We start from the raw sequence: 26,838 nt of genomic DNA on the forward strand, positions 1-26,838 counted from the left end.
TGCCCACTTATTTTGGCTCCTCCTGGTGGGGGGAACCACTGGTCCCTGAGTGGTGCCCCCCACCCCTCCATGGGTTCGGGGGTTTGGAAGCAGCTCAGCAGGAAGGCCTGGCCATGGTCTCTGGGTGGCAAGTTCCTTTGGAGGGCAGACCCAGCCCCCTCTTTGGAAAAGGGGACATGAGGGGACAGGGAAAGGACGGGCTGGGACCAGAAGCAACGGGCCAGAGCTGGGTGTTCCCACTAAACGGGGCCACCCTCGCCAAGCCAGGCTGCACTTAACCTTTCAAATGGGAGACAAAGGGAGGTGACCCAAGGCCCCCAGAGGAGGCTGAGCGGGGTCATGGGGCCTCTGGGCTGCATCTGCTGGCCCTCACTGCCCCCGCTCAGCTCTCCACTCTGCCTAGTGGGCTCCTCGCTGTCCCTCAGACCCAGCTCTTCTGCACCCCCCAAACCAAGTGACCGAGGTGCAGTGAGGTCTGAGGGGGATGCTACCAGTCACGGGGGCTGTCACTGACCCCCCCGCCTCACCCCCAAACACCCTGGGCTGGCGCACCTGCCCATCCTAATCCAGGCCGTCTCTCGGGGAACTTTTTAAGAATCCACTATTTCTTAGCAAAATGCAGGGGGTGGGAGGGTCTGTGGCCCTTAGCAGCTGTGACCTTGGACAGGTCACCTGACCTGTGACCCAAGGCCTGGCTCCCAAGACCCAAATATGAGGTGTCCTGTTTTTGTTTTATGGGCGGGGGGCGGAGGCGGGGGGAATGCTCCACCCAAAGTCACCGGCCTGTACATGAACACAAGCCCCTCTACGGCCCCAGGGTGACGGGCACGCATGCCTCATGGGCGCTTATGCTGCGTGAAGGGGCGGCTCTGCCACCTGGGGACTTCACGTGGTCCCTCCTGTGACACGGGTCCAATGGAGCGAGGAGGGGTCGCCTTGGCCACCCAGGGTGGGAGCCTCAGTGGCCCCTGTTCTGTCACAGTCCCCTCTCCCGAGCCTATTTCCCCACGTGCAGTATGGGGTGGGCGGGTGGATGGAGCGAGCCCAGGGCTCCATCCCGGCCAGCCCCCTGTCACTGCATGGCACTGCTTTGACCACCCCATGGCTGCCATCCTCGTCCCTAAATGACACCTTGTATCTCCACTGGCCACTGGAAACCCCAAGTGACATGTGAGAGCTGGCAGCAGGGAGACCGCTGGGGGTGAGCCAGGCAGGCGGGGCCCTTCCCAGTGGATGCCTGCGAGCCTGCCTCCCCGCCTGTCTCCATCCCGCGTTCCCGCCGGGCACCCACGGAGGTGTAGGCACAGCAGGGCCCTGGGCTGGCGCGAGGCCTCCGCTCGCCCCTCAACTCCCTGACAGAGCACAGTGACACGGGCAGGAACGAAGGAAGTTTACTTGTCACGAGTGAGACCAGAGTTGGGCACTCGGGAGTGGGCCCTGCGCCTGCAGAGGGGACAGATACTTGGACCCAAGAGGGGTCTTCTGCTTTTCCGAAACCACCCAGGACGCACGATTAAATGGGCCTCCAGCAGATGCCCCGCCGAGGGCCCGGAGGGCGGCTGCATGCGGTCTAGCTACGTCCACCCGTCTGGGGACACAGGCAGGGCACTGCTCTGTGCAGACTTCCACGCCAGTCAAGTGTCAAAACAAAAGCATCTGCAAAGGTAACAGACCCCCTCAGGATCAGGCCCATCAGAGTAAAACAGCCATTGGTTTCGGGATGGAGTGTCTAGGATTATTTGGTGGAAACAAACATTAGTAGTTGATTCCTGGAGTCGAGTACATGCACAGTCTGGAGTTTAGCGAGGGGATCAGCAAGTTTCACCCACAAAAGACTCAATAACAACTGGCCAATTCTGAGAAAGGGCGAATAGGCAGCTTTCAGGATGAGAGATCTAGTCACCTGCAGAGCAAAGCTTTTAGCCAGTAATTCTTTTTAAATTTTTTTGGGGGGGACATGGGCTAAAATGCATCTTACGCCCATTCAACTTTCCCATCAACTTTTCAAAGCACTTTTTAGTTTTAGGATCGTATATGATGCCAGATAGACATACCCAGACTACACATTCTTTCACAGAGCAAGTGGAGGAGCGCGTCTGCGTGTGGGAGGAGTCCGGCGGACCAGCACGGGCTGCCCAGCCGACACCCTGCCCCACGCCCTGGGGGCCGCTTTTGTGGGAGAGACTCCAGCTGGACTGATCGGTGTGACCACGGGGTGTTAGCCGGCACCCAGGTGCCCCACGGGGTCGTGCTCACAGGAGACAGAAGGACAGCCCCGATCCACACACAGGGCTTGCAGACGCCCGGCCAGCAATTACCGTGTGGCAGAGTCTGGGGGTAGCGGTGATTCGACTAGGCTGGGATTATTGGTAAATTACGTCTCTTAGACCGTGTGCATAAAAGAGGGTTACTCGAAGTCGTAGGACAGCTTCCGGGGAGTCATGAACTCTTTCACCACCTCGTCCGTGACCTCCTTGCGCCGGGCCTGGTGCTCGGCGATCAGGGGCTGCAGCACCTCTACGAGCACCTTCTTGAGCTCGCCCGTGAGCATGGCCCCGCTGCTGTAATCCTGCCGGGAGCAGACGGCCGCCGTGAGACGGCTGCGCGGCCCGGCACCCCCTCCGGCCCCGCGCAGCGTCCCCGCAGAGCCTGGCCCGTGGGCTGAGACCTTCTACACCCTGTACCCTCAACCATGCTTTTCTTAAAACGACCGGCAGCGGGCTCTGGCGGGCAGCTGGGACTTGTCCCGTCACAGCGAGGGGACAACAGGGTGGCCCCCCATCCCACCCCTGCCGTGGCTCCAAGTGCCGAACCGGTGACGGCTCCCTCCAGCCTTAATGCTTCTCTGAACTCTCTCCTGGATCTTTTTAAGTTTTCTGACTGTGGAAGTGACACGGACTCAGAATAAACTTGATCAAGTACCCTCACTCACCACGAAGCAGCAGCAGAGTAAAGGAAGAAAAATACCGGCAAAGCTGGTGCCCAGAGGTTGCGGGCCTGGTATGTTTTCTTTTAGATCTGGTTCCTGCCACATTTGTCTAAACACTGCACGGGCCAGTCCGGGGTCTTTTTATCCCTCTCCCTGCCTGCTGTCCTGCCTGCTGCCCTGTGTGATCGGAACCTCCCTCCTGGTGTCCCCCCTTGACGACCCTTAGCTGGGGCTTGCCCTGCTGCTCCGTCTGTTCCCGACTTCTGCTATTATCCATCGTCACATCCCTGCTCAGAGAGCGCTTTCTTATTCGGGGTTAGCTCCTTGGAAAGGCGTCTAAGAACTTAAAACCGGAGGCAAAGGCTATGGCTGGTCTCCAGGCTCTCGGCGCTCACTCACCGCCACGCTGCTGGCCGCGAGGCCGTGCTGGGAGCACTCGACGGCCTGGGTGAGCCTGGGAGAGTCAGGGCCACCGTCTCCGCACACAGGACACAAACCCTCGAAATCTGATACGGGAACTTTCTGAGTTGCTGCTCTTGTTTTAGCTTCTATTTCTCGGACGACTAGTAGGTTAAACCTTCTTGTGTGGCTACTGACCAGCAGTCTGTATTTTCTCGTTTGTGAACTGCCTGTCCATGAGGTTTCTGGGCACGTGGTCAAGGGCACGACCGACCTAGCCAAGCTTCATCTCGCCTCAGCTGGGCGCCTGCCCCTCAGGCCCAGGCACTCGCGCGGCCGCCCCGGGCCCGCCTCACCTTCCTGATCTGCTCGAGCCTGTCGTCATCCTCCAGGAAGAAGGTCAGGTACATGAAGGACACGTCCACGTCGCAGTTGCCCCCAAACTGCCGGTGCTCCTCGATGGTGTCCCTGCCTCCTGAAAACGCGTGCTTGTTGACCTGCGCCAGCGAGAGGACACTCAGGTGCTGGTCGGCCAGGCCACCCGCGGGTGGCAGCTGGCGGGGCTGAGTGCTGGGGGATGTGCCCGCGCAGGGGGCCCCGACCCCTCCCCAGAGACAGTATTCGGGGTCGGGAAAGCCCAAGGGCACCTGTGCTCAAGTGCAGGGACACGTCCTACAGTGTCCTCAGGTTCCGAAAGAGGACGGACATAGGCCGCCCTCGCAGCAAGAGGGCTGAGGGGGCGGGGCTGCGGCCCGGGGGAGGCGAGTGGCCCTCGGAGGACACGGGCAGCCGCACTGGCCGCCGCTGCCACCGCGGAGGAGGGACGGGAGGCCCGAGGACGGAGCCTGCGGGCGGCGGGGCCTGCAGGCACACTCCATCTGGAAATACGCGGTTTGAGGAGCCGAGGGAAGAGACAGACACGGACACGAGGGGTCTCAGGACTGAAGATAATCTCAGAAAAAGCAGGGTCCAGCGGTGAGAGGACCGGTGTCAAAAGGGGGAGACAGAGCTCCCCCAAAGTTCTTCCAATGCCTATGTGTGAAAACCCGCTATCCAAATGCCCTCCTCATTTTTGTGTGTGTGCGTCTCGGGGGGGACAGGGTGCGGGGGGGTCACTGTCTCAGTGGAGGCGTCTGGAAGCCTCCCAGAGGGGCTCGGGAGCAGGCTGCTAAGTGGGTCACCTGGAAGCAGCAGAGGAAGCCGCAGGCTGGCAGGACAGAAGCCCATCCTCTTTGGTGGGAGCGACGAGTGGCTCTGGGGACAGGGAAGCTGGACTTGGGTGGGCTCCGACAGCCCAGGGAGGTGGGAGGCTCGTTTCAGCCCCACTACAAAGGAGCTGTGCCACTGGCTACTTCTGACCTGCACATTACTCTGGGCAGCACTCTCTGGTTCTGCCCGCTTTTGCCTATGACCTCACGTAGGCCTCGTCTCCAGTCTGGGAGGTTCCCAGTGGCACATGGACAGCCATGGGCGCTCACTCAAGGCAGGTAAGCGGTGGGGGCCAGTCCCCAGCCATGAACACAGGGAGGCGGCCTGACCCCTACGAAACGCACACAGCCTCCAGGTGGCTGTTAGGACTCCGTGGGGTTACACGGGTGAGCGCACAGCAGACGTAGCCAAGCTGCCACGTCTGTCCCCAGCATGGCTCTCGTTGTTAACCTCGGGCGTGGGCTGGCCCAACGCCCCCTCTCTTGGCTGGCCTGGAGATCCTGATTGTGGAGTTGAAGGTGGGCTTGGGGGCTGAGAACAAGGCCTGGCCTGACACCGTCCTGCCCTACAGGGTGCTGGGGATGCTGGTGGCCCCTGCAGCCTGAGTGGTTCCTGACCTCACACACTCACCGCTCGCCCAACTCTTCCGCCTTTGCCGGTCCCGGGGCGAATGAGAAGTGTCCCAGAGCCACACACAACCGCTTTAAAACCACTTCTCGAACCCCAGATAAAACGACTTCTCTGCTGGAGGAACAAGAACAGCCCTCCCCTCTTCTGCATTCCATGCTCTGGAATTTCCAGCCAGAAGTGAAAGAGAAAGAAAAGGCCTTGTTTACACCAGCCTCCAACCGAGGGTGGGAAAGCTGGCCTGGCGGCTGCTACTTCCTGAAAGGCAGTTCTGCTATTTAGGGCTCCCCATTGTCAGCCAGAATTTGGGACTTTCCAGAAGGGGCAGGGGCCCTGCCACGGCGCAGACGCCTGCAGAGTACCACTGCTGCATAACTGTCCCGCCCGCAGACACACACGCTTCCAAATAAAATGTCAATAGCTGTGCGGAACAGTGAGGGTTCTACAGATACGGCAGTTCAGAGCTGAGCCCCAGAAGCGCGGCCTGGAAAATAAGGAAGCTCAGACTAATTTTGACCTCTAGTCTCTCTGGTGACTCAGAAAACGTTTGCTGAGCTCCTGCTGCATGTTGTGCTGGGCGCAGCACTCCTGGGCCGGCCCCGACTGTCGCGTGGAAAGACGTTTGTCAGTTCTGTGTCTCAGTGAGAAGGCGCTGAAAAAAAAAGTCGCTGTGCCCCAGCTTGGTAATGGCTGCTCAGGGGCCAGGAGGGCACCTGCTGGTTTCCGGTGGAAACTTGGTCAAGCTGGGCACCCTCTCTGGGCCTCATCCTTCTCATCTGTAAAGGGAGCTCACTGTCTCCCGGTGCGATTTAAAATCGAAAAACGTACAGAAAGCACCTGCCGGTTCCTGGAACATAGCTGGTGCTCGGAAGTGTGTAGATTTTCCTATTGTTTAACTCTAACTGAAGAAAACTGCCATGATTCTGCTTCCTGAACAGTGCTGGTGAGAAAAGCAGAGACGACAACAGAAGAATACACCTGGTATCTGGGGACGGGGGCGGAGCAGCCGCGGCGGGTCCCCAGGGCGCCAGCTCCGCGGGCACGGGCTGCCCGCTCTGGGCAGTGCTCACCTTGGTCTTGATCTGCTTGGCCGTGTCCGTGAGGAAGATGGAGGAGTTGGGGTCGCTGGCGCTCATTTTGGTCTGGGCCCCCTGCAGGGCAGGGAAGAAGGTCGAGTGCAGCAGGGCGGGCTTGGGGTAGCCGATCCTGGGGGCCACGTCTCTGGTCATCCTGAAGTACGGGTCCTGCGGGTGGGCGGGCAGGCGGGAGGGGCCGGGTGAAGAAAAGCAGCCCCTGGCCGGGCCTGCGCGGCCGCGCGCCAGCCTGCGCTGAGCTGAGAGCACCCACTCGGCCCCGCACCCCCGGCTGGCGAGGCCTCCGCCTCCTGACCTGGTCGATGGCACACGGGATGAGGCACTGGATGTCCGTCCGGTCTCGGAAGACCTGCGGGAAGGAACTGCTGAAGGAGGGAGCAGCCTGGATGGCGGGGAAGCTGATCTTCCCTGGAAAGGAGGACAGAAGCGCTTACACACGAGCCCGGCTCCCGTCGGCCGAGCTGCCCCAGGGACGGGACGAGGAGGAACAGAGACGGGCTTCCTCCCGCTGGAAAAGTAACGACACTGGCGGAAAGCGGCAAACTACAGACAAAGGGAGAGAAGAAGAAACCTGCGGTCCCAATTTGTGCTTCTTTTCATTTGTTTTCTCTCCACTTCAAAAAGTTTACCTATTTACTTATTTACTTCTATTTTTGGCCGCGCCTACGGCATGGGCCACTGCCCAGGCCAGGGACTGAACCTGCACGGCAGCAGTGACAACGCTGGGCCCTTACCCGGCTGAGCCTCCAGGGAGGTCCCCCCGCTCCGTTTTAGTTGTACTTCTCCAGTCTGTTCCTTACAGGTTCCACTTTGCAACACCCGTGACACTGTGACTGCACGTGCCCCTGCAGGTGGGTCTACGGTATCAGCCGCTCTCTACCTGCTGGGCCGGGTTAGGTCCTTCCTCATCTTTAGTCGCTAGGAATTATGGTACCCTGGTGCCTAAAACTGTTCGCAGCATTTTGGATGCTGCTGTTATTAACACTGCTAGTGCCACTTGCTTAGATCCGCGGCAGTGGAATTTGGGGGTCAAAGGGCATGGATCTTCGTGAGCCCCTTGACACACGGAGCCAGGCCAGGCCACCCCACCGCACTGCGCAGGTGCTTGCGATGGGCCGGGGTGGCTCCAGCCCTGGACTCCACCTCAACGATGTTCTCTCCTGGCAGCCATTCCCTCCCCTCTTCAGAAAGAGACACCTCACTTCTGCCATCGCCCCCGCGCCCCCATTAGAGCACACAGCGACAGCAGCCCAAAGCTCCATGGAGAAGGTGTCCCCATCGTCCCCAGGTGGACACTAGGCTCGGAACACCTCTTGGTTTCCCATAGCCAGTGCACAGCCAGCAAGTGGCTGAGCCAGGATTCAAACCCGGGTCTCTGGGCAGCAAAGCACGTGCAGCTGGCTGTGACCCATGCCCCCCGCCTCCTTCCTCACTCAGGGCAGCCCCCACAGAGACCTCTCCCCACAGATGCCCAGGTTCCCAGGATTTAAAAACTCTTCCGGAAGCACAGGGCTTCTGCCCCAGTTGTCAAGACTGACTCGGAACATCTGAGGGTTCTGCTCGTGTGAAAAGCCTCCCATCAGCCTCTGCGACCTGGCCCTCTGCACTCCTCCTCGCGAGCCCCTCAAGACAGGCCCTGGAAAGAGTCCCCCACCCCAGCAGCCGCTCTGGGGTCTCCTCCTGAGCTTGGCTCTGTTCTGGGGGCCGGGCGGGCGCTTCTTACCAATGCAGTCACTGTCGGTGAAGCCGAAGATGCCTTTCACTTGGTTGAAGGTAACGTGCTTCTGAATCTTCACCACATTCTTGTAGAAGCCCGGGCTCATCCTGCAGAGACAGCCAGCGTCAAGGCCCAGCCCCAGAGGGTGGCACCCTTGAGGGCAAAGCCCTGCCGGTGGACCCAGGCCGGGACTCCCGTGCCAGGAGGGTGCTGGGACGCCCCCCACAGGCGCCTGCAGCAGGCAAAGGTGACACACTGCACCTGCGGAGGGACTGGGCTCTCAGCGCGGCGAAGCTGATGAGCCAGTGAGGCAAGAATGCACCGGATTAGTATCGGGGGCTAAGAGGAGGTACGGCTCCCTGGCTGAGCATGTGGGGCTCCAAGTCTGGGGCAGCTTTTCTGTTGAGACAGACTGTGCTGTGCTGGGGGAGACGACACTGACCCTGACCCTGGAACAGCACAGGCCCGCTCCTCCATGACCCAGTCTGGCTGGCTGACCCTCGGGTGTGGAGGAATCTAGGTATGGAGGGCGGACTGGATTAAGCTCCTGGTTGTTCAAGGGTCAACCGGATTTGCTGGATGGAGTGTCTGGATAGAAACTGCTGGGCCCAGAAAGGAGGGCTTCTCTCAGTGCAGCTGGGCCTCCCTCTACCGCGGACATCACGACCCCATCCCCAGCACCGAGGCTGGGCCATCGTGGCGCCTTCCTGGAGGGTGAGGGGTGGGAATACGAGGCCTGGATCTGTGGCAGCCATTCTGCTATCAGAGGGAACTAGGCTGAGGGGGAAGAAGCCAGCGGTCTTCTCACACTGCATCTTTTTTTTTTTAGGGCCGCACTTGAGGCATACGGATGTTCCCAGGCTAGGGGCTGAATTGGAGCTGCAGCTGCTGGCCTACACCACAGCCGCAGCAACACCAGATCCGAGCCTCGTCTGTGCCCAAAGCCAGAGCTTGCGGCGACACCAGATCCCCAACCTGCTGAGCGAGGCCAGGGGTCGAATCCGCATCCTCAAGGATACTAGTCTTTACTACTCCTTACCACCGGGCCACGATGGGAACGCCTACACTGCATCTTTTGACGAACGTATTCAGAAGCTTTTCCTCTAGGCCCTATTACCTGTCAGGCACCATGAGGATAAAAAAGGAAAAAGCGGCCCCCACCCGAGTGTCACGAACACGTCAGAGAGCAGAGCGCGATGACCATCCGGAAAGGCCTGCTTTGTCATCCTGCTAGAGTAGGAACCAGCTCAGCACTCGGTTCTCCCGGGGGACAGCTGCAGAACTCACGCTGCTGACACTTGCGAGGACGCGCTGTCTGCCCCCTGGGGAAGATGGGCCAGCACGGAGGTCGGGGTCGAGGTCACCGTCAAGGGTAATCCCCAGGGCAGGGGAGCTGGGGAGCACCCCCCTCTACCTGGGGTCACTGCACACAACCGCCCCCAGCCCCACAAGGAGGGGGTGTCTAGTCTCCCTGGCAACAAGGCAGCCTCTCAAGACCACAAGGACAGGTGGCTTTCTGGCTGCACTGTGAGCATGGGAGCCCTACCTGGGAGGAACACTTGTCCCCAGGGCTTACCCCCGTGAGGACACTGAGGCTTTGCCTTGGGACAAGAAACAGACCTGGTTGTATCTCGCCCCTCACACTCCTGTCCCGGGGCTCCTCCCCCAGGCAGGCGGCCAGTGGAGGTGCTTTAAGTTGGAAGAGGCTTTAGAGGAGCACCGAGCACTCGGCAGGGGCCACGCACGCTCGAAGCGCTTCAGGGCCAGGACCTCGTCCTCAGACGTGGCAGTGCGGGCCCTGGCCGGCCCAGCCCCAGGTAAATGTCCCTTGGTCCTCGCAGGTCTCACCATCACCCAGTTCACAACCTGTTATAACTGCCTGACCTCTAGCGGGAGAGCCTGACCTCTAGTGGAGAGAACCGGACCGAGGGGCGGCCCCCAGCGTCCGGCGGACACGAGTCATGCTTGGTCAACGCCTGTCCAGGACTCACTGCCGAGCTTCATGGGAGGTGGCGGTCGGGACGCCAGCCCGGGCAGGGCGCTCTGAGCCCATCTGCTGGACCACCTCTCCCTGGCGCTCCGTCCCCCGCCACAGGGAAACGGGGGCTCGGAGAAGTGAAGGACCTGCCGGGATGAACCGAGCCCACCCGGGACAGAGCTGGGCCTGGGGCGCGGGCTCTCAGATTCCCGCAGCCGTGGGGGCAGCACGTCTCGGGGCTCAGGCCGTTATCTGCTGAGAGAACAGCATCTTCCTGAGACCGAGACCACGTCTTACTTCTCTAACACACTTCCCGGAGGACACTTGGGATGGAGTTCAAGACCGCAGAGGTTACGACGGGAGGACTTTCACAAGGAGGTGTTCTGACCCCCTGGGTGGCTGACTTAAAGATCTAGACTGGGAGGGGACTGTGTCGCCAGCGAGTCTTTTCTCTGCGGGGAGAGAGGTACACTGAGAAAGACGCCCTGATGGCCCAACTGACCAGCCCTGGGGACACCCTGCCCTGTGGACGCACATCCAGCACAGGTGAGGGTGGACGTCCCAACAGCCAGCGAGACCAGCGCGCACCGACTAAAAGAAGAGAAACGCTTCCCAGGCCTCGTGGTACTTGGGACGCAGCTGTGGCCACGACGGCCGGAGGCCCCCAGTCCACACGGACGTCCTCGGGAGGCGGCTGCGTGCCTTCTCCTTACCCCATGTAGTCAAGGTCGGAGAAGATGAAAGTCTTGTTGGCGTCGAAGCCGCAGGCGATGATGTCCTTGGCGTTCTCCACGGCGTAGCCGTGGGCCTGCTCCAGGGTCAGCTCCTTCCAGAGGTACTTCTCGTCGTCCGTCATCTGGATGACCAAGGGCACGTTGAACACATCCTGCAGCCACCTGAGAGGCACAGGGCACGGGGGCTGGCATCTGGCGCCCGCTGAGCGCCCCCAAGTTGCTTCTGAAAATGCCGTTCCTGCTAAGGATGTCAAAACTTCCCCGTCCACGAAACCCCAGGCTCTGGCAGTGCTGTGAATTTGGCTCTTGTTATAAGGCTACCACCACTGATTAACTTGGAGGGCCCTGCACCTCAGCTCTGTGCCAGCTGCTTTGCAGACCTTTTTGTGGCAGTGCCTGCAACACGCAGAAACCCTGGGCCAGGGACTGAACCCATGCCACAGCAGTGACGGCGCCGGATCCTTAACCTGCGGAGCCAGCGGGGATCTCTGCAGGCCTTTCACTACCTGTATGAGGTGGGTACTATTACTTTCTCTGGCAGATGTGGAATCTGAGGGCCAGAGGCGCAACTCCTCTGCGGTCACACAGACAGGGAACAGGAGGACACAGGTCCCGCTGACCCTGAAGTGCTGCTCTCTCCATCACCCACATTCCTCTAAAGTGACACCAGGAACAAGGGGAACCGAAGCCGCCAAGGCACCGAGCCCCCAAACCTCGGCAGCTCAGGCCGTGACCGCGTACCGTCTCGTCTGTCCTAGACGAGGACTGGGACGGATATTTCTTTTTTCTTTTCTTTTTTTGGGCAAAATCATCCATTTGTCACCTGCGACTGGCAGACCTATTGCTGATTTACTCTTCCCGTGTTTCAAAGGAATTTCAAAATAACAAAATCATCAGTAACAGGACCAGTGGGCTCTCTGAGTCACAAATACCAGTGAGAACCGTCGCACGAGCGGACACTTACTTCGTGAAGATGAACGGGATGAGGTGACCCACGTGCATTGCTTCGGAAGACGGGCCCCTGCCCGTGTACAGATAAAACGGCTTCTTGTTTTCATAGGCATCGAGCACCTGATTCATATCTCTGACGGGAAAAGGAGAGAGCAGAGGGATGGTCTGAGAGGAGAACCACAGCGTGAACTGCTGTGCTGTCTCCACACTGCTGCCGCTGGAGCCCTACCTTCCAGACTCGTGGGTCTGGGGATCTATATTTTAATTTAATTTTATTTTATTTATTTATCTCTTTTTAGGGCTGCACCTGCAGTATATGGAGGTGCCCAGGCTAGGGGTCTAATCGAAACTACAGCTGCCAGCCTACACCACAGCCACAGCCACACGGGATCCGAGCCACGTCTGGAGACAATCCAGAGAACAACCAACCCGAGCATCCCTGTGGCTCGTTATCGTCGGTGCTTATGTATCAGAACGACGGGAAACTTATCAACTGGTTTCTCCTGTGATTTAAAGAGTGAGATACACACGCTGGGAATCGCATGCTTCAAAGTTGGATATGGCTGGGCGGCCGCTGGATCTCTCGGAATCCTTCCGAATGTCAGTGCTGACATACGGTCCGCTGCAGAGCCTGGGAGTGACACTGGGCCATCAATGCAAGGCCCTGCCGAGAGCCACACAGCCCCGGGACTCTGCTGACCCCGACTGGGGAAATGCAGCCCTGACCTGGGGGGGGGGCAAGGAACATCCCCAGCTGGAGATGAGATTTGGGCCCCTCCAGTCACACTGGGACCAGCGGTCTTCATCTGGGAGTTCTTCTAGAATCATCCACCTCTTTGAGGCCTGGGTCCTCAGACGTGGCATGCGCAGGGGCCTCCTTCCCGGCTGTGCTGTCTCCACACTGCTGCCGCTGGAGCCCTACCTTCCAGACTCGTGGGTCTGGGGATCTATATTTTAATTTAATTTTATTTATTTATTTATCTCTTTTTAGGGCTGCACCTGCAGTATATGGAGGTGCCCAGGCTAGGGGTCTAATCGAAGCTACAGCTGCCAGCCTACACCACAGCCACAGCCACACGGGATCCGAGCCACGTCTGTGACCTACACCACAGCTCACGGCAACGCTGGATCCTTAACCACTGAGCGAGGCCAGGGATCGAACCCGCAACCTCATGGTTCCTAGTTGGATTCATTATCCACTGAGCCACGACGGGAACTCCAGGATCTGTTTTTAAAAGTCCCCGCCAGGGACTGCACTGTTTGGCGGGGTGTGAAACCAGCCTCTGGGGAAAGTGGGCCCAAGGAGAAGAGGAACAGCTGCCTTTCCAGAGGAGGAGAATCCAGACAGCAGTACCTGCACTGAGTCCTCCTCACACGGCCTCACAGACGGCCCGGGTCTAAGGTGACGTGTGGGGCGGGAGGCAGAACCACTTTTGGAACGTCCGGGTCTCTGGGGGACCTGCGTGGGACTCGGGGTCTAAGGCAGGGATGTCCTGCTCCAGTTCGCTCCACTAGCTTCTCGTCTGAGGTCACTGCCGAGCGGGCCAGAGCAGTCGCAGGAAGCGCGGGTAGCTTCGGGAAGCCTCCTGCTTGTCTCGCGGGAACTGCTAACTGGGTCACGTTCGTCTCTTTGGTTTTAGGGCACTTTTATGATTTACAGCACATCATCTGGCAGGACTCTCGTCTGCCGTGGACCTGCTCTCCCCCTTGTGACTACACGAATAAACTAACAAGGGCCAGAGGTGAAGGGTCGGGTGCGACCCCACAGCCGGTTACCGACCGACCGACAGGACGGGGGTGGAACCGGCCTCCTGCCAACTGGCGCCCCCTCTCCCCAAGGACCAGGCTGCTGGCGGGAACGGTGTCCTGGTCGCTTTGTTCTCGAAAAGCAGAGGCGGGGGAGCCCTGACCTGTGTGAGAAGAAGATGCCCCTGCGCAGGAAGCGGTGTGGCCTCTGGCCAGTGGCTCTCTCTATCCGGTCTATCAGCTCCTTGTCAATTTTACTGCTTCCGAACCGAACTGGAAAAAAAAGAGACGGTGACCTTAGGTGGTGGGCGGTTTGGGGGTCTGAAAGGAGAGACAGACGGGTGACCCACGCGCATCCTAACAGCCCCGATGGGCTTGAGGCCCGTGGCTGGTCCCTTCCACCAGCCCAGAGCTGAGGCCACAGCAGCAGGACAGGAGAAAGGCCGCAGGACAAAATGCTCTCTGTCTGGGATTAGATTCTGCTGGCAAAGAGCCGCAGAATGCAGCCTGGCTGGTAACTTCAGACACCCTCCGCCCGCTCATGGCTGCTTATTGCTTATTAAGGTATAATTTAAACCAAACCATAATTCTAAACAGTCTTTAACCGAATTAACATCTGTCCTCACTGATAGTCTATCCGTAAATCACGGAAAATGGCTTTGATCTGGATGAGAATGTTTTCGCTCTGTTTCTTCTTTGACAGCCAACAGTGACCTCAGAGTAAGGATTTTTCCTAAGCAGGACCTCTCCCGCCCCCGCAACCATGAAGGGCGTGGGCCTGGGAGCGAAGACCTGCCAGCTATGAGAAGTCACCCTCCTGCGCTCCGCACTCAGTGCCACCAGAGGAGAAACACAGCGATCTATGGCTGACTCGTCGCCACTAAGATAGTGACAGCTTCAATGACTGCAAAGATGCCCAGGTCAGGAGTTCCTGCTGTGGTGCGACTGAGGGATTGGTGGGGTGTCTGCAGCGCTAGGATGCAGGTTCCATCTCCGGCCTGGCACAGAGGGTTAAAGGATCTGGCGTTGCCACAGCTGCAGCGCAGATCTGACCCCAGGCCCTCAAACTCCATATTGACACAGGGCGCCCCCCAAAGAGGAAAAAAAAAAAAAAGATGCCCAGTTCTCAGTTCAACGGACCTTCTCCAAGTTCTGAATTGCTTAAAAAAAGAAAAAGCCTCTTTTAAGCTATCTGCCATACATCATTATTTTGAAAGACATTTTATATTGTTGTGGAAATTAAAAACAATCCTTTGGGAATATAATGCACCACCAAAAGACCCGAGGATCTATTTTCCCCTTGGCATTGAAGCTTGGTGGGATTTATGATTACTTCAAATTAGAAAACATTAGCGGAATCACGTCTAAAAGCTGGGGCTCTTCGCACGACATACCAATGAGCTTGTCATAGTCGATGCCTTTTGCACTGCTTGTCTGTACTGTCCACGGGTCCACAAAATCGTCTCCTGCTTCTGTGGCATCCAGGCCACTGTCAATCCCTGGCGCCCGGTTCCCTGGAGGACAGTCAGCCTTGTAATCCTCCCCCATTGCAGCTTTGTAGCTCATTTTCAAGGATAACAACATTTTTACTGCGGAATCAATTTCATCCTGGACAAAGGAAATAAGGGAGAAGGTCAAAGATACGAACAACAGCTGGAGTTCCCGGAGTGCCGCAGCGGGAATGAATCCAACCAGCATCCATGAGGACGAGGGTTCGATCCCCGGCCCCCCTCAGTGGGTAAGGATCCCGCCTTGCTGTGGCTGCGGTGTAGGCTGGCAGCTGTAGCGCCGATTTGACTCCTTGCCTGGGAACCTCCATATGTTGTGGGTGTGGCCCTAAAAAGCAAGCAAACAAACAAAAAAACACAACAAGGTACCATCTGCTGAATGTTACCGCTGCCATGTGGCAGGCCTTGCGCTAAAGCCTTCACACACATTACTTCGCTTGGTCTCACAACGCTGTGAGGCAGGCCTCACTGTCACTGTCCTTTCCCCGTGGAAGAACTGAGGCCCAGAGAGGTGAAGCTGCTGGCCCACGGACACACAGCCAGCTGTGGCTGAATGTATTCTTTGTTGTTCTAGTACTCTGAAAGACTGCCACCAACACTACAGCCTAAGTGTGGCGACACCATTTACTGCGCTGTTTCTGACAGAGGTAATGTGCTAAATATTTCTTAAACACTGCCGGTGCCAGAGCACTTACGTGACAAGCTCTACGAATCAGGTACCCTAGAACTTGTTTTTGTAATACACACAGGTTGAGATGAATATTTATGGAGATGTAAACAAAGATGTCACCACAGATAGTAACAGCAACTCAAACAGACGTCATGAAAACGGATAAAGGCAAGGGGAAAAATACAGACTTTCAGGTCATAAATTAAGGAGGGATTCACTGGAACAGTTACACTACTGCGTTTTGGAATCTCATCAAGCTTGTCCAAAGTGTTTGCATGTTCAGTGTTTTAAAACAAGTGTAAAATGAAACCTAAGGACCTCTTCTTGCAGAAGCCCACAGGAGCCCACCCCTGGAAGCCTGGCATTTAAAAGAGCAAACCTAATTAAGCAGATTAGTCATGCCATACCCTAAAGCTCTACTGCTAAATCTAACAGGCCTTGCCAGATTAGACTGCAAACAAAGAAGATATACAGTCCCACTTGCTGGCCGTGGGAAATACAAACATGCCCATTTAGAGTTTACACGCAAGGTGCCATAAGCTGGGCGTCCCGGGGGAGAAACAGCACAGCACCAAACGCCTTTCAGGGAGAACTTGGGTGCGGCCCTGGACCACAGAGCCCCCCTGCAGGGGGCTTTCGAGACCCGGACTGGTGTTTCAAACTCTGGAACTATCTGGAAGGGCCACTTAAATGAGCCGGAGCTGTGGGATCAACAACCTCACGGATACAGCGCACGCAACAGACAGGCAAGCGTGTCTTACTCACGTCCCTTCTGCAGCGCCACCTGCCACAGAGGAGACGGTGAGCAAGCCCGAGCCATCGGACGACCCACGGGGGTCAGCAAGCTGCGAAGCCCCTGCGGTCAGTCCCCTCTGCATCACTGGCTGTGCTGACACTTCATACTCCATCTGGCCTAACTCGGCTGCAACGAGGTGGCCTCTGAAAGTCAAACATTTAACCAGGGCCCTAGCTCAACGACCGGCCGTCATCAGGGGGCTGAAACAGAGAAGCAGGCTCGTCTTATCTATTTTCCCGTTCTCAGTCTAACAGGGACCAGGACATTCAAACAGATTTGAAATGCTTGTTCGGAAAAAAGCCAGACCCAAAAGACCACACCCACACCCACACACCCTGATTATATCAAGTTCCAACACAGGCAGAACTATCCACGGTGGGAGTCAGGGGGAGGCCTCTCTTGGGCGGGTAGCGGCAGTGACTGAAGGGGCCTGGCTTCACTGCCACTCCTCCATCTGCACGTGGGTCGCTGATGACACAGGTTTGGTCATTTTGTGAAAATCCAGGGAGCTGCCTGTTAATGATCTCCATACTTTTCTGAAAGAATGGCATATTTCAATTTTCAAAGTTTACCTAAACTAAAAGGAGAAGAAAAAAGGCTCCGTTCTCTATCTGAACCCCTACGACCCAGTGTCACCTCAGGTCCTGCTCAAGCTGTCTGCCGGGTTCTGACCCATCCTCCGGGAGACACGGAGGGTGTCATTCTCTCAGGACATGGAGCAGAAAGATTGCCGAGGACGCTGACCGAGACTGATGGCAGAGATGGGAGAGGAAGAGCCCACGGCAGTCACACTGGACAAGTGGCTCGGCTGCATTGTTCACAGGGGATTTCTAAAACATCAGGTGCTTCCTGGATAACACATTTCAGGGTCAGATACCAACTCCCTTCATTAACGCGTCTGTCTCATCACGCAACCTGGCCTCTCCTGTGAGCTGCTGGCCAAGCATCAGTCAAAGCCCCCCCTCGGAAGAGTTGTTCTAAGCTGTGGTGAGTGCTCTTCGTTTGCTACACCGATGCACACACCTGGGGTCACTAAGAATTACTAACTAAAACCATGTTATTCAAATCTAATGTGAAATGACAAAAATACCCCTCTCAGGTCTCTAAAATGGGTTTAGAGAGTAAATGATCATCAGCATTTGGGTCATTTACTTAAGTTCTTAGATTTTTTTTTTTTTTAAAAAAACCAACTTAATCTCAGCCATTGAGCTCTACCTGGCGTGTAAACTTCTTTCTGTGAATAATCAAATCCCCCCCCTTTTGATACCTCTATTTACTTCTTTTAAAATGTAACGGATTATTTGGGCTTCGCAGGGTCAAAACAAACCACGGGGATGAGTGTGAGAGGGTTGACGCCATCTGGTGAGACCCCGGGAGGAGATGTTTGAAAAGATGACGACAGGGCCGGGAAGCGCTGGCTGAGGACGTGGTGGTGATGAAGAAGCCGGGTGACCCCCGAATGAAGGGAGGTGCCTGTGTGTCAGATGCAGGCTGCCTGGGTTGCACTTCCGACAGCCCCCGCTGCAGCAGCGAGAGGTCTTACCGGAAACAGGAAGAGGATGACAGCAGCAAGACCTGAGACGCTGGAGAGCAGACGCGTGACTGTACCTGACAGAACACCGGGAGGAGCCAGTGCTGAGACCACATGGGAACATTGGGCAGCGACTGGACTTCCTGCTGGGGATTCTCCAGGAGGTTCAGGTACTGGCAGCCCTGGATACATACTTACAGAAGTGAGGGTTTAAAAGTGTGTTATGAAAACAGGTGCAGGAGTTCCTGTTGTGGCTCGACGGTAATGAACCCAACTAGCAGGCACGAGGACTCAGGTTCGATCCTTGGCCTCAGTCAGCTGCAAAGGCCAGTAACCGGACCCATGCCCGCTGGAGAGCAAACTGGAGGCGCCCTCTTGGGGACTCTACTAGCCTCAGAGAGATGTGAAGACCCTGACACTGCAGGCCACCCCACAGAAGGGAGCAGCGGGATGCTGTCCAGGGAAGGCAGAGCCACAAGGTCAGCTTCCGACCAGCTCTCGGCAGCCCCTTCAACACAGAGTGCACAGCCGAGCGTCGCTGAGCACGTGCCAACGGTGTCCAATGCAAGAGGCAGAAGGAAAAGAAAGTTAACTTGGAGGAATTTGAGTTTATTTTTTTGGTTTTTATTATTTTTTAAATATATAATGGAAATTGAGTTTATAGAGGGGGCAGAGAACAACAGAAACACCATCATCAAGATCTCAGAGGTAACTGGTGCTCCTGTTGTGGCTCAGAGGTAACGAACCTGACTAAGATCCATGAGGACACAGGTTCGATCCCTGTCTCGCTCAGTGGGTTAAGGATCTGGCGTTGCCGTGAGCTGCAGTGTAGATTGCAGATCCGGCTCAGATCTGGTATCGCTGTGGCTGTGACATAGGCTAGCCGCTAGCTATAGCTCCAATTCAACCCCTAGCCTAGGGGTTCGGCCCTCAAAAGACAACAATAAATAAATAAATAAATACATAGGGAAAATACGTCAAAAATAAGAAATTCAGAGGACTAAGCTCTGAATTTAAAAAATCTGCAAAGAAACAAACAAAAAGAGAAGAAATCAAAGAAATAATTCCTCAGAGTTAAAGGTCAGGGATTTCTAGGTTGCAGGGAGCACTGTGCGCCGTCCCAGGGAATTCCAGGACATGGGGACAGACAGGAGGTCCTGCACCCTTCCCGAGAGAAGGACAAAGGAGCGGCATCTGGCCTCTCCCCAGCAACGCTGGCGCTGCAAAGCAGTGGCTGCAGAATCCTGAGGGAAAGTCATGTCACCTGAAAATTCCACACCCAGCCTGGTCATCAACTACGGACCCAGTAAGATGAAGACACTGCAGGACCAGGCCAGATCTCAAAAAACTATTTCCTTAGCACTGCAGAACCCACTGGGGAATGTACTGCGCCACAATAAACCACGGAGGGTAAGACGCAGGCTCAGGAAACAGGCCCGGCGGGGGCGGGAGAGACGGTGCTGAGCTGGGCAGGGTGGGAGAGCCACCGGCCCAGGGTCCTGGGAGAGACCATTTCCGGAGGACGAAGCTGACACGGCACCTGCTGTGCCTCGAGACGGGGCTCACCCAGCTCGGGGAGAGCCTGGCAGTGCGTCACCATCAGTGGCTAAGAGAGCCAAGCAGAAAGCGGCGGAGACAAATGCGACTCCAGAGCAAACCAAGGTGGGCAGAAGAGAGGAGCGCCCACCCAGCGGCCAGCTGTCAGCAGCGCTGCCGTGGACAGAGCAACGGCACAGGGCTGGAGGCTGGGGGCATGGGGGGGCGCCTATGAAAACGCTGATTCCCTGCCTTCCACGGTGAAAGCACCAACCTTGAAAACTGAAAACGAGTAAGGAGCCATAAAATGAGTGTGCCTTTGAGAGCTGTCGGGGTTTCGTATCAAAACAATCAGCGAAAAGAACTGGGAAGAGTTGTTTCTGGGAGCAGGTGGCGGCGAGGGGCAGGGGGGACAGCTGCTGTACTTCCCAGCGGCCTCCGAGCGCACGTGCGTCCACGCCGACAAGGAAGGATCTCAGGCGAGAGCAAAGTGCCCCAGGAGAGGAGCCAACAGACCCTGCAGACGAGGCTCAGACGCACGTGTGGAGGAGCCAGCAAAGCGACCTACCTTTGCCGCGTGTCTGGCTTTGAGGGACCTCACGAGCTCCCCCTGAGCAGCTATGCTGTTGAATAGCTCCAGCGGGGAGCTGCACCCCTGCTCGCCGTTGGGCACATCTGCCATTTTCCGGGACCTAAGGCCACAGCCGGCTAGGGTGCTGGGAGATTTGCTCAGCCGTCCAGACAAAACTGCGGGGACAGAAGAGAGAGCGTGAGATTAACAAACCATTGCGGCTGTTTTTCTTTTCCTGCCTCTTAGTCCTTCTTTCCAAAAAAGCCTGGGGGTGAGTTATAATAAAGGTCACAGATGAAATAACAATAAAAATACAAGCAGAAACTTGGGGCCATGAAAAAGGGGAAAAGAGGAAGAACGGTTCTCTTGTGGCGCAGCTGGTTAAAGATCTGGCGTTGCCACCGCTGCTGTGCTGTGGGTTTGCTCCCTGGCTCAGGAGCTTGCACAGGCTGTGGGCGTGGCCAACAAACAAAAAATGAGGAAGAACCGATGCTAATGATGAGGCCGAAAAGAATCGGTGTGATTGACAGACTTAGGGGTGGCAAAAAAGACCCTCCCAACCAAGAGCAGGTGAGCATCTGCTGACGGGCCCTGTGCCTCACCCAGTGCCCGGGACCCGGGCAGGACTCGAGTCTGCTCAAGTAAACCCCGGGCCACCACAGCTAGAAACATTTGGCAAACTGCTTTTGCCTCTTCACCTCAACTGCTTTGGGGATGAATTCCCAGGCCTTTGTGGCCATAAACCTACATAACCAACATACTGCCGACCAAAGGCTCCCTGTGCGGGCCGACTGTTCTGTTCTCGGGATGAAGGGGGTGGGGGTGGAGGCAGGGCCCAATCCAGATGGGGTCAGAATTACAGAAAGCCTGTCCACTCCACCTGCTGCCTTATTTAATCGCAAACCTTTGAAGAAGGTGGATGCGTACCTTCTCTCGGTCATTATTTACTATTAACCCTGAAGGCAGGCGGGGCCCAGGCAGGCCAGCTCACACCACCCTGGGGCGGGGTTGGCCACAGTCCACCCTCTTGGGTCGTCACCTCCCTTTGCCGAGTGTCAGCTTCCTCAGCTGTAAAGCAGCACCATCAGGAACCTCGTCTACCTCAAGCGGTGTTACGAGAAGAAATGAGCAGAAACTACATGGTCCCATTTAACAAACTGTAAAGCAAGACAAACCCTTACAGCGGCGTTCCCGTCATGGCGCAGTGGTTAACGAATCCGGCTAGGAACCATGAGGTTGCGGCTTCGGTCCCTGGCCTCGCTCAGTGGGTTAAGGATCCGGCGTTGCCGTGAGCTGTGGTGTAGGTTGCCAATGCGGCTCGGATCCCGTGTTGCTGTGGCTCTGGGGTAGGCTGGTGGCTACAGCTCTGATTAGACCCCTAGCCTGGGAACCTCCATATGCTGCAGGAAGCAGCCCTAGAAAAGGCAAAAAGACAAAAAAAAAAAGAAAAAAGAAAAAGAAACCCATTACAAGTATACTTTGTTCAGGTGCCAGAGCTTGGCTGAACTCCAGCTTCCTGTGTAACTCGTTGCCACACCTTGAATGAGGACGAGGACAATGACAGTGAGGCTACGCCAGGGCAGCTAACTTCCGGCACTTAAGTAGCTGGCATTTCTCTAAGCACCTATCAATTCACTAAAGCCTTACAGCAGTCCTGAGACACAACTGCTAACTCTATGTCATAGATGAGGCTAAACAAACTCGCCCCAGATGACACAGTAAGAGGGAGAGGGGATAAAATAAGCAGTCTGGCCCTGGAGCCTACTCTCTCCAACCCTGTCCTTCCTACAGGGTACTTATCTGCAATGAGCCTCAGCCTCTTGGCTGTCAGGTGGGAATAGCAGTAACGACACAAACTTGCAGGTCTGGTCGTGGATGAAGTGTGACAACACAGGCAGGCTGATGTCCAGCAGGACGTCAGAGGCACGGCTGAGGACTTAATGAATAACTCTTTATCTTTTAGTTTTTTTGTCTTTTAGGGCCACAGCCGTGGCATATGGAGGTTCCCAGGCTAGGGGTCGAATCGGAGCTAGAGCTGCCGGCCTACACCACAGCCACAGCAACGCCAAATCTGAGCTGCATCTGTGACATACACCACAGCTCATGGCAACGCTGGATCCTCAACCCACTGAGCGAGGCCAGGGATCGAACCCATATCCTCAGGGTTCCTAGTTGGATTTGTTTCCACTGAGCTGCGACGGGAACTCTGCCTTTTCATTCCTTTAATCATTAAACAAATTTTTTTCTTCCAATTCTATGCCGAGAACAGACATTTGTGGGGATCATTTATTTTTATTCACCCATTTGTTAAAAAGAATGTAAATTTTAACTAAACCAACCTTTATGTAGGTCAGTGCAACAATAAGACTGAGCGGGGGTGGGACAGCAGCCAGTTTCTTTCTCCTCCTTGCTGAGAATTGCCTCGATTCCCAGAAAGGGAGGTTGGGTGAGAAAACTGACTTAGAACAAAGCTCACAACTTAGGAAGGCTGCAAGAAAGGGAAGGGATGTGGAAGAACCTTCTGATTAGCGCTCAGAGGAGAAACACTCAGGCCCATATCAAATAACAAAGTGGTGCAGTTATCTCTAGCCACAAATGATCACATCCAGATGCTGCACATGCGACCCCGAATCCTCCCAACTTTCAAAGCTGAGGGTCTCGGTGTCTGCTCTGCATCACCACATAAGAGAGGCAGATGGCTCGGGGAAGCCGAGCCAGGAGCTCGGGCTGGGGCTGAGCCCCCCCCCCCCCCTAATTGTGACTGCAAGCTCTCAAGCTCCAGCGGGCTCCACCCACCCCACCCCACCCTGGCCTGGAACGTCTTCTGCTCTCCTCTGCTGCGTGGCCCCCCACCTCCTTCCACCTCAGCTCCTCTGGGCAGCCTCTCCTGGCCCCTTCCCTACAGGCCGAGCTGGGTGCTCTGGCAGCAAGGATCCCAGTGTTAGTAACTGCAGTGCACTCACTGCATTTGGTGACGTGTGCCTTCCCTAGAGAAAGGGAAGCAAACACAGGGTTTTATCCATTCACCTGCTTCTAGTCCCTGCTACAGAGCAGCTTCTGAACCCGTGGATCTCATGAATCATCCAGCTCAACTTCCTCCCCCTCTGGTTTACATCCTCTCATAAAATCTTTGCAAGTGCGCATTCCAGTTTAAGGTAGATTTCCCCCACGTGGACTGCAGAGTGCTCTTAAAGCGTCCTGGGGCGGCACTGAGCCCTCTGAGATGTGGGGAGAGCCAGGCTGGCCCCGCGCGTGCACGCGCGTGCGCGCGCCCAGTCTGGTTTCCTCACCCTCTGCTAAAAGCTGTCCAGCATTCTGGCCGCTCCGGGGGACTCCCCTTGATTCTCCCTTGCTCTTCCAAAAGTGGGATCCCGCACAGACGGCAGCAGATGACGTCTGCGGGCAGGACCAAAATCAAGCACAGATTAAAATTACCTTTAAACAGGAGTTCCCATCGTGGCTCAGCAGTTACTGAACCTGACTGCAGAGGATGCAGATTTGGTCCCTGGCCTCGTTCAGTGGGTTAAGGGTCCAGCTTTGACGTGAGCTGTGGTGTAGGTTGCAGACGCGGCTGGGATCCTGTGTTGCTGTGGCTCTGGCGCAGGCCGGTGGCTACAGCTCCAATTGGACCCCAGCCTGGGAGCCTCCATATGCCATGGGTGTGGCCTCAAAAAGACCAAAAAAAAAAAAAAAATTTACCCTAAACACTCCTAGGGAAGGTACTGGGTAGAATGACTGGGTGAGCTCTGGACCCCTCACCTGCCTTGCGACAGAGGGTGAGCCTGATGAGTTGAGCCTGCATGGAGGGTCCATGGTGTAGCGAGAAACGGGTACCTTTAAATATCAGAATCCCACTAAGGTAAGAGGTACATGGGAAAGAAATCTGACCGAGGAAACAGCAGCCCCAGACTCTGCTCGCATGACCACGAAACATACGCCCACTGCCTGGGAATCACCCACACTGAGAGGGGTGTGTGTGGGTGTGTCTGATGCAACTTCCTGAGTGAGTGCACTGCCTCGGGGGAAAACAGAGCTCTCATTTCTGGCGCCACCCCGCTCACGTGCACACGTTCTTTCTCCTCCCAGCCAGTCAACATCCTCCTTTCTTTCTCTGCCAACTGACTTTCAGAATTTAACTTCAGAGGTTTTCTACTCAGAGCTCAGAACCCGTGAAATTATATCAATAGTGTGCACGCACACCGGCGCGTCTGCCGCTCTGAGTACCCAGGCTCGCTACTTTCTCAAAGGGTCTGCGATGCCAAAAGACTGAGGGGCACTGCCTAAAGTGTTTACTGTGTAAACTGCAAATAGGGCCTTGAACCCCTGTCAAGGAAAACTTCTTCATCTATTTAACAAACACTACAATCCAAAACAAAGACATGAAGCTGTAAATCCTGAAGTAATTATTATTTTCTCTAAAAAAAGGACTAGGAGTATAAAACACAAAACTGCACACTCCACAGCAAATCAGCCCGCCTTTAAAGAGAAAGCTGAGAGGCTCTTAAAAACGAACTTTCAATTTCTCTTTCTAAGGGACTTGAATCTTGGGCTCAATTGGAGAGGTTCCACTACTCAGGAGGACGTAACAGGCACTTGAAGAGACTGGGTACAGCTTTGGGGTGAGGAATAGAAAGAAGAATTACAGAACTGTTTAAACAGAACAGAACACAACAATTACCGGGGCCAGAGTGAAATCATCTCACAGATAAGATCGGAATACACAGATTCTGCAAACTGCAGGGAGGGCGGCCTCACACATGAATATGCTAATTGTGGAGCAGCAGAGAAGAGAAAGTGACACAAGAGTTTCCGGACGCCCAGAAAAGCATCAGGAGGTGGAAGGCCATCCTTCGCATCCTGGCCAGAGTGTGGATGACAATGGCCTTGGACTGCCGAGTTTGCAGAAGACTAGAAAACGAGCAGGGAGTTCTTTACCACGTTAAACCTTGGAACAGATTAAGTTCTCTTTTCCTTTTTTTTTTTTTTTGGTCTTTTTGCCATTTCTGGGGCCGCTCCCGCGGCATACGGAGGTTCCCAGGCTAGGGGTCCAATCAGAGCTGTAGCCGCCGGCCTACCCCAGAGCCACAGCAACTCGGGATCCGAGCCACGTCTGCAACCTACACCACAGCTCACGGCAACGCCAAATCCTTAACCCACCAAGCAAGGCCAGGGATCGAACCCGCAACCTCATGGTTCCTAGTCGGATTTGTTAACCACTGCGCCACGACGGCAACTCCCTCTTTTCCTTTTTTAAACACTGGGAGGAAAGCTTCCTTTCTTCTCCAAATAATGAAATGAAAATGATCTTAAAAGGCAAAGAAGCCGTTACTTTAAATGAAGCCAGACCCAAGATGCTCATGAGTATCACAATGACATATTGGGAATGGAGATCAACTATTTAAGGAGGCCTCACGGGTGAAAAACACGACAGCCAACATGAAGGTGCTGAAAGACAAGCTTATGAATCCCAACAGGCAACTGCTCTTCCAGGATCTCTGTTCCCTATGGAAGCCGAGAATCACCTGAACTTGGGATCAATGAGATGAAGTAAAATGCACAACAGTGTAATCCTGACCCCTCATCCCCCTAAGCCAAGGTTTCCAGCCTTTTGGGAAAAGGCTGGTAAAAACACTAGTAAGCTCTAAGCCTTGCGAAGATGGCAATACATACCAAGGTTGCAGGAGACACTGCAGAGGTGGCCACTGGTCCCACCGGGCACTTGAGTAGCTGAGACTGCCCCGTGCAGCTCGAGCTCTTCTTTAATAGTCGTCCCTTCCTCCTTTCAGTTTCCTTTTAGAAAAAGACTTCTCTTTTCCTTTCCTGTTTATCCCACTCTTCACTACCCACACATAGGAGTTTCTTATAAATCCCCCAGTTTCTCAGAAACGCTTAAGCCTCTTGACCCAACCTTTTTGATGGGACTGTCCAATCAGGGGTGGGTAGAGGGAAGAGTGCGGGTGGAGACCAGTGAAACCCCCTTGGGAATCAAGATATTAGCTGGTCATTGCATCAGCCACCCTCTATTCCAAGCTGGCCTCCTAAGAATCTCCCTGCCCCCTTTCTGTTCCTTGTTCTTAGCATCAGTATGAATAACTGTGTCTTATGTGTAGTCCTGGGGGGCAGAAAGGTGGGCTGTAAATTCCTTGCTGCTGTCGTTCACGGGGGCGGCGCAATGCAGTGGAAAGATCATGAGTTCTGGGGTCAGATCTGAGTTTCGATCCCAGTTTGGGCACCTTCTTGTTTCAAGACCTTGAGCAAGTCACATTACCTCTCCGCTTCATCCTCCGTTTCCTCATTTGTGAAATGGGCGTAAAGAAGCCTCCTAACTTTACCGTGGAGGGGACTAAGTGGGAAAAGGCTGGTAAAAATACCAGTAAGCTCTAAGCCTTGCGAAGATGGCAATACATCTGTCACATGGCAGACACTTGGTAAAAGACGGGGCCTCCCTCCTTAGGGAAGGGGCAGAGGTGGGAGACGATGAAGGGTCGGCGCCCGCGGGAGTGGGCGACAGGCCGGGTCGGCGGCGCTGGGAGGAAGGGGGCGAGGGGCGCCCGGGCAGCCTCCGCGCCCCCGGTGCTGCCAGAACCCGGCGGGCAGAGAGGCGGGCTCTGAGGAGGATACTCCCGGCCCTGGCGTGCCGGAGGCTCCGGAAGGCCCAGGTGATCGGGCGCCACCCTGGCTTCCCTCCCTCTTTCATCCCTTCACTTACCGGCCCAGTCGGGCCCGTCAGCACTGCCGGCTCCGCCACGGGTTGCTGCTTGGGCGTCCGTGGAAACGCCGTCCGGCCGGAACAACTTCCGGATCGACTGCGTCATTATTGGCTGTGGCGGCCAGAGGCCGCC

The 26,838-nt window shown here is 55.8% G+C and overlaps 1 protein-coding gene across 2 annotated transcripts; it reads right to left on the bottom strand.

Moving 5' to 3' along the window:
• Positions 1-1,377: 1,377 nt before the first annotated feature.
• Positions 1,378-26,826, bottom strand: WARS1 (tryptophanyl-tRNA synthetase 1). Of its 2 annotated transcripts, XM_047795968.1 has the most exons (12): positions 26,706-26,724; positions 25,667-25,786; positions 19,994-20,172; positions 14,779-14,992; positions 13,549-13,657; positions 11,652-11,771; positions 10,667-10,849; positions 7,982-8,082; positions 6,554-6,666; positions 6,235-6,408; positions 3,685-3,825; positions 1,378-2,569 (listed from the first exon to the last, which is right to left on the bottom strand). In XM_047795968.1, the coding sequence occupies exons 3-12, from the start codon at positions 20,105-20,107 to the stop codon at positions 2,408-2,410; spliced, it is 1,431 nt and encodes a 476-aa protein (XP_047651924.1). In that variant the 5' UTR covers positions 20,108-20,172; positions 25,667-25,786; positions 26,706-26,724; the 3' UTR covers positions 1,378-2,407. The 2 variants fall into 2 exon arrangements, with proteins under 2 accessions (XP_047651924.1, XP_047651923.1); XM_047795967.1 differs by lacking the exon at positions 25,667-25,786 and having other exon boundaries at positions 26,706-26,826.
• Between the last annotated feature and the right edge of the window lie 12 nt (positions 26,827-26,838).

This window comes from Phacochoerus africanus, chromosome 9 (genome assembly GCF_016906955.1).
Source record: "Phacochoerus africanus isolate WHEZ1 chromosome 9, ROS_Pafr_v1, whole genome shotgun sequence".
Taxonomy (NCBI): Eukaryota; Metazoa; Chordata; class Mammalia; order Artiodactyla; family Suidae; genus Phacochoerus; species Phacochoerus africanus.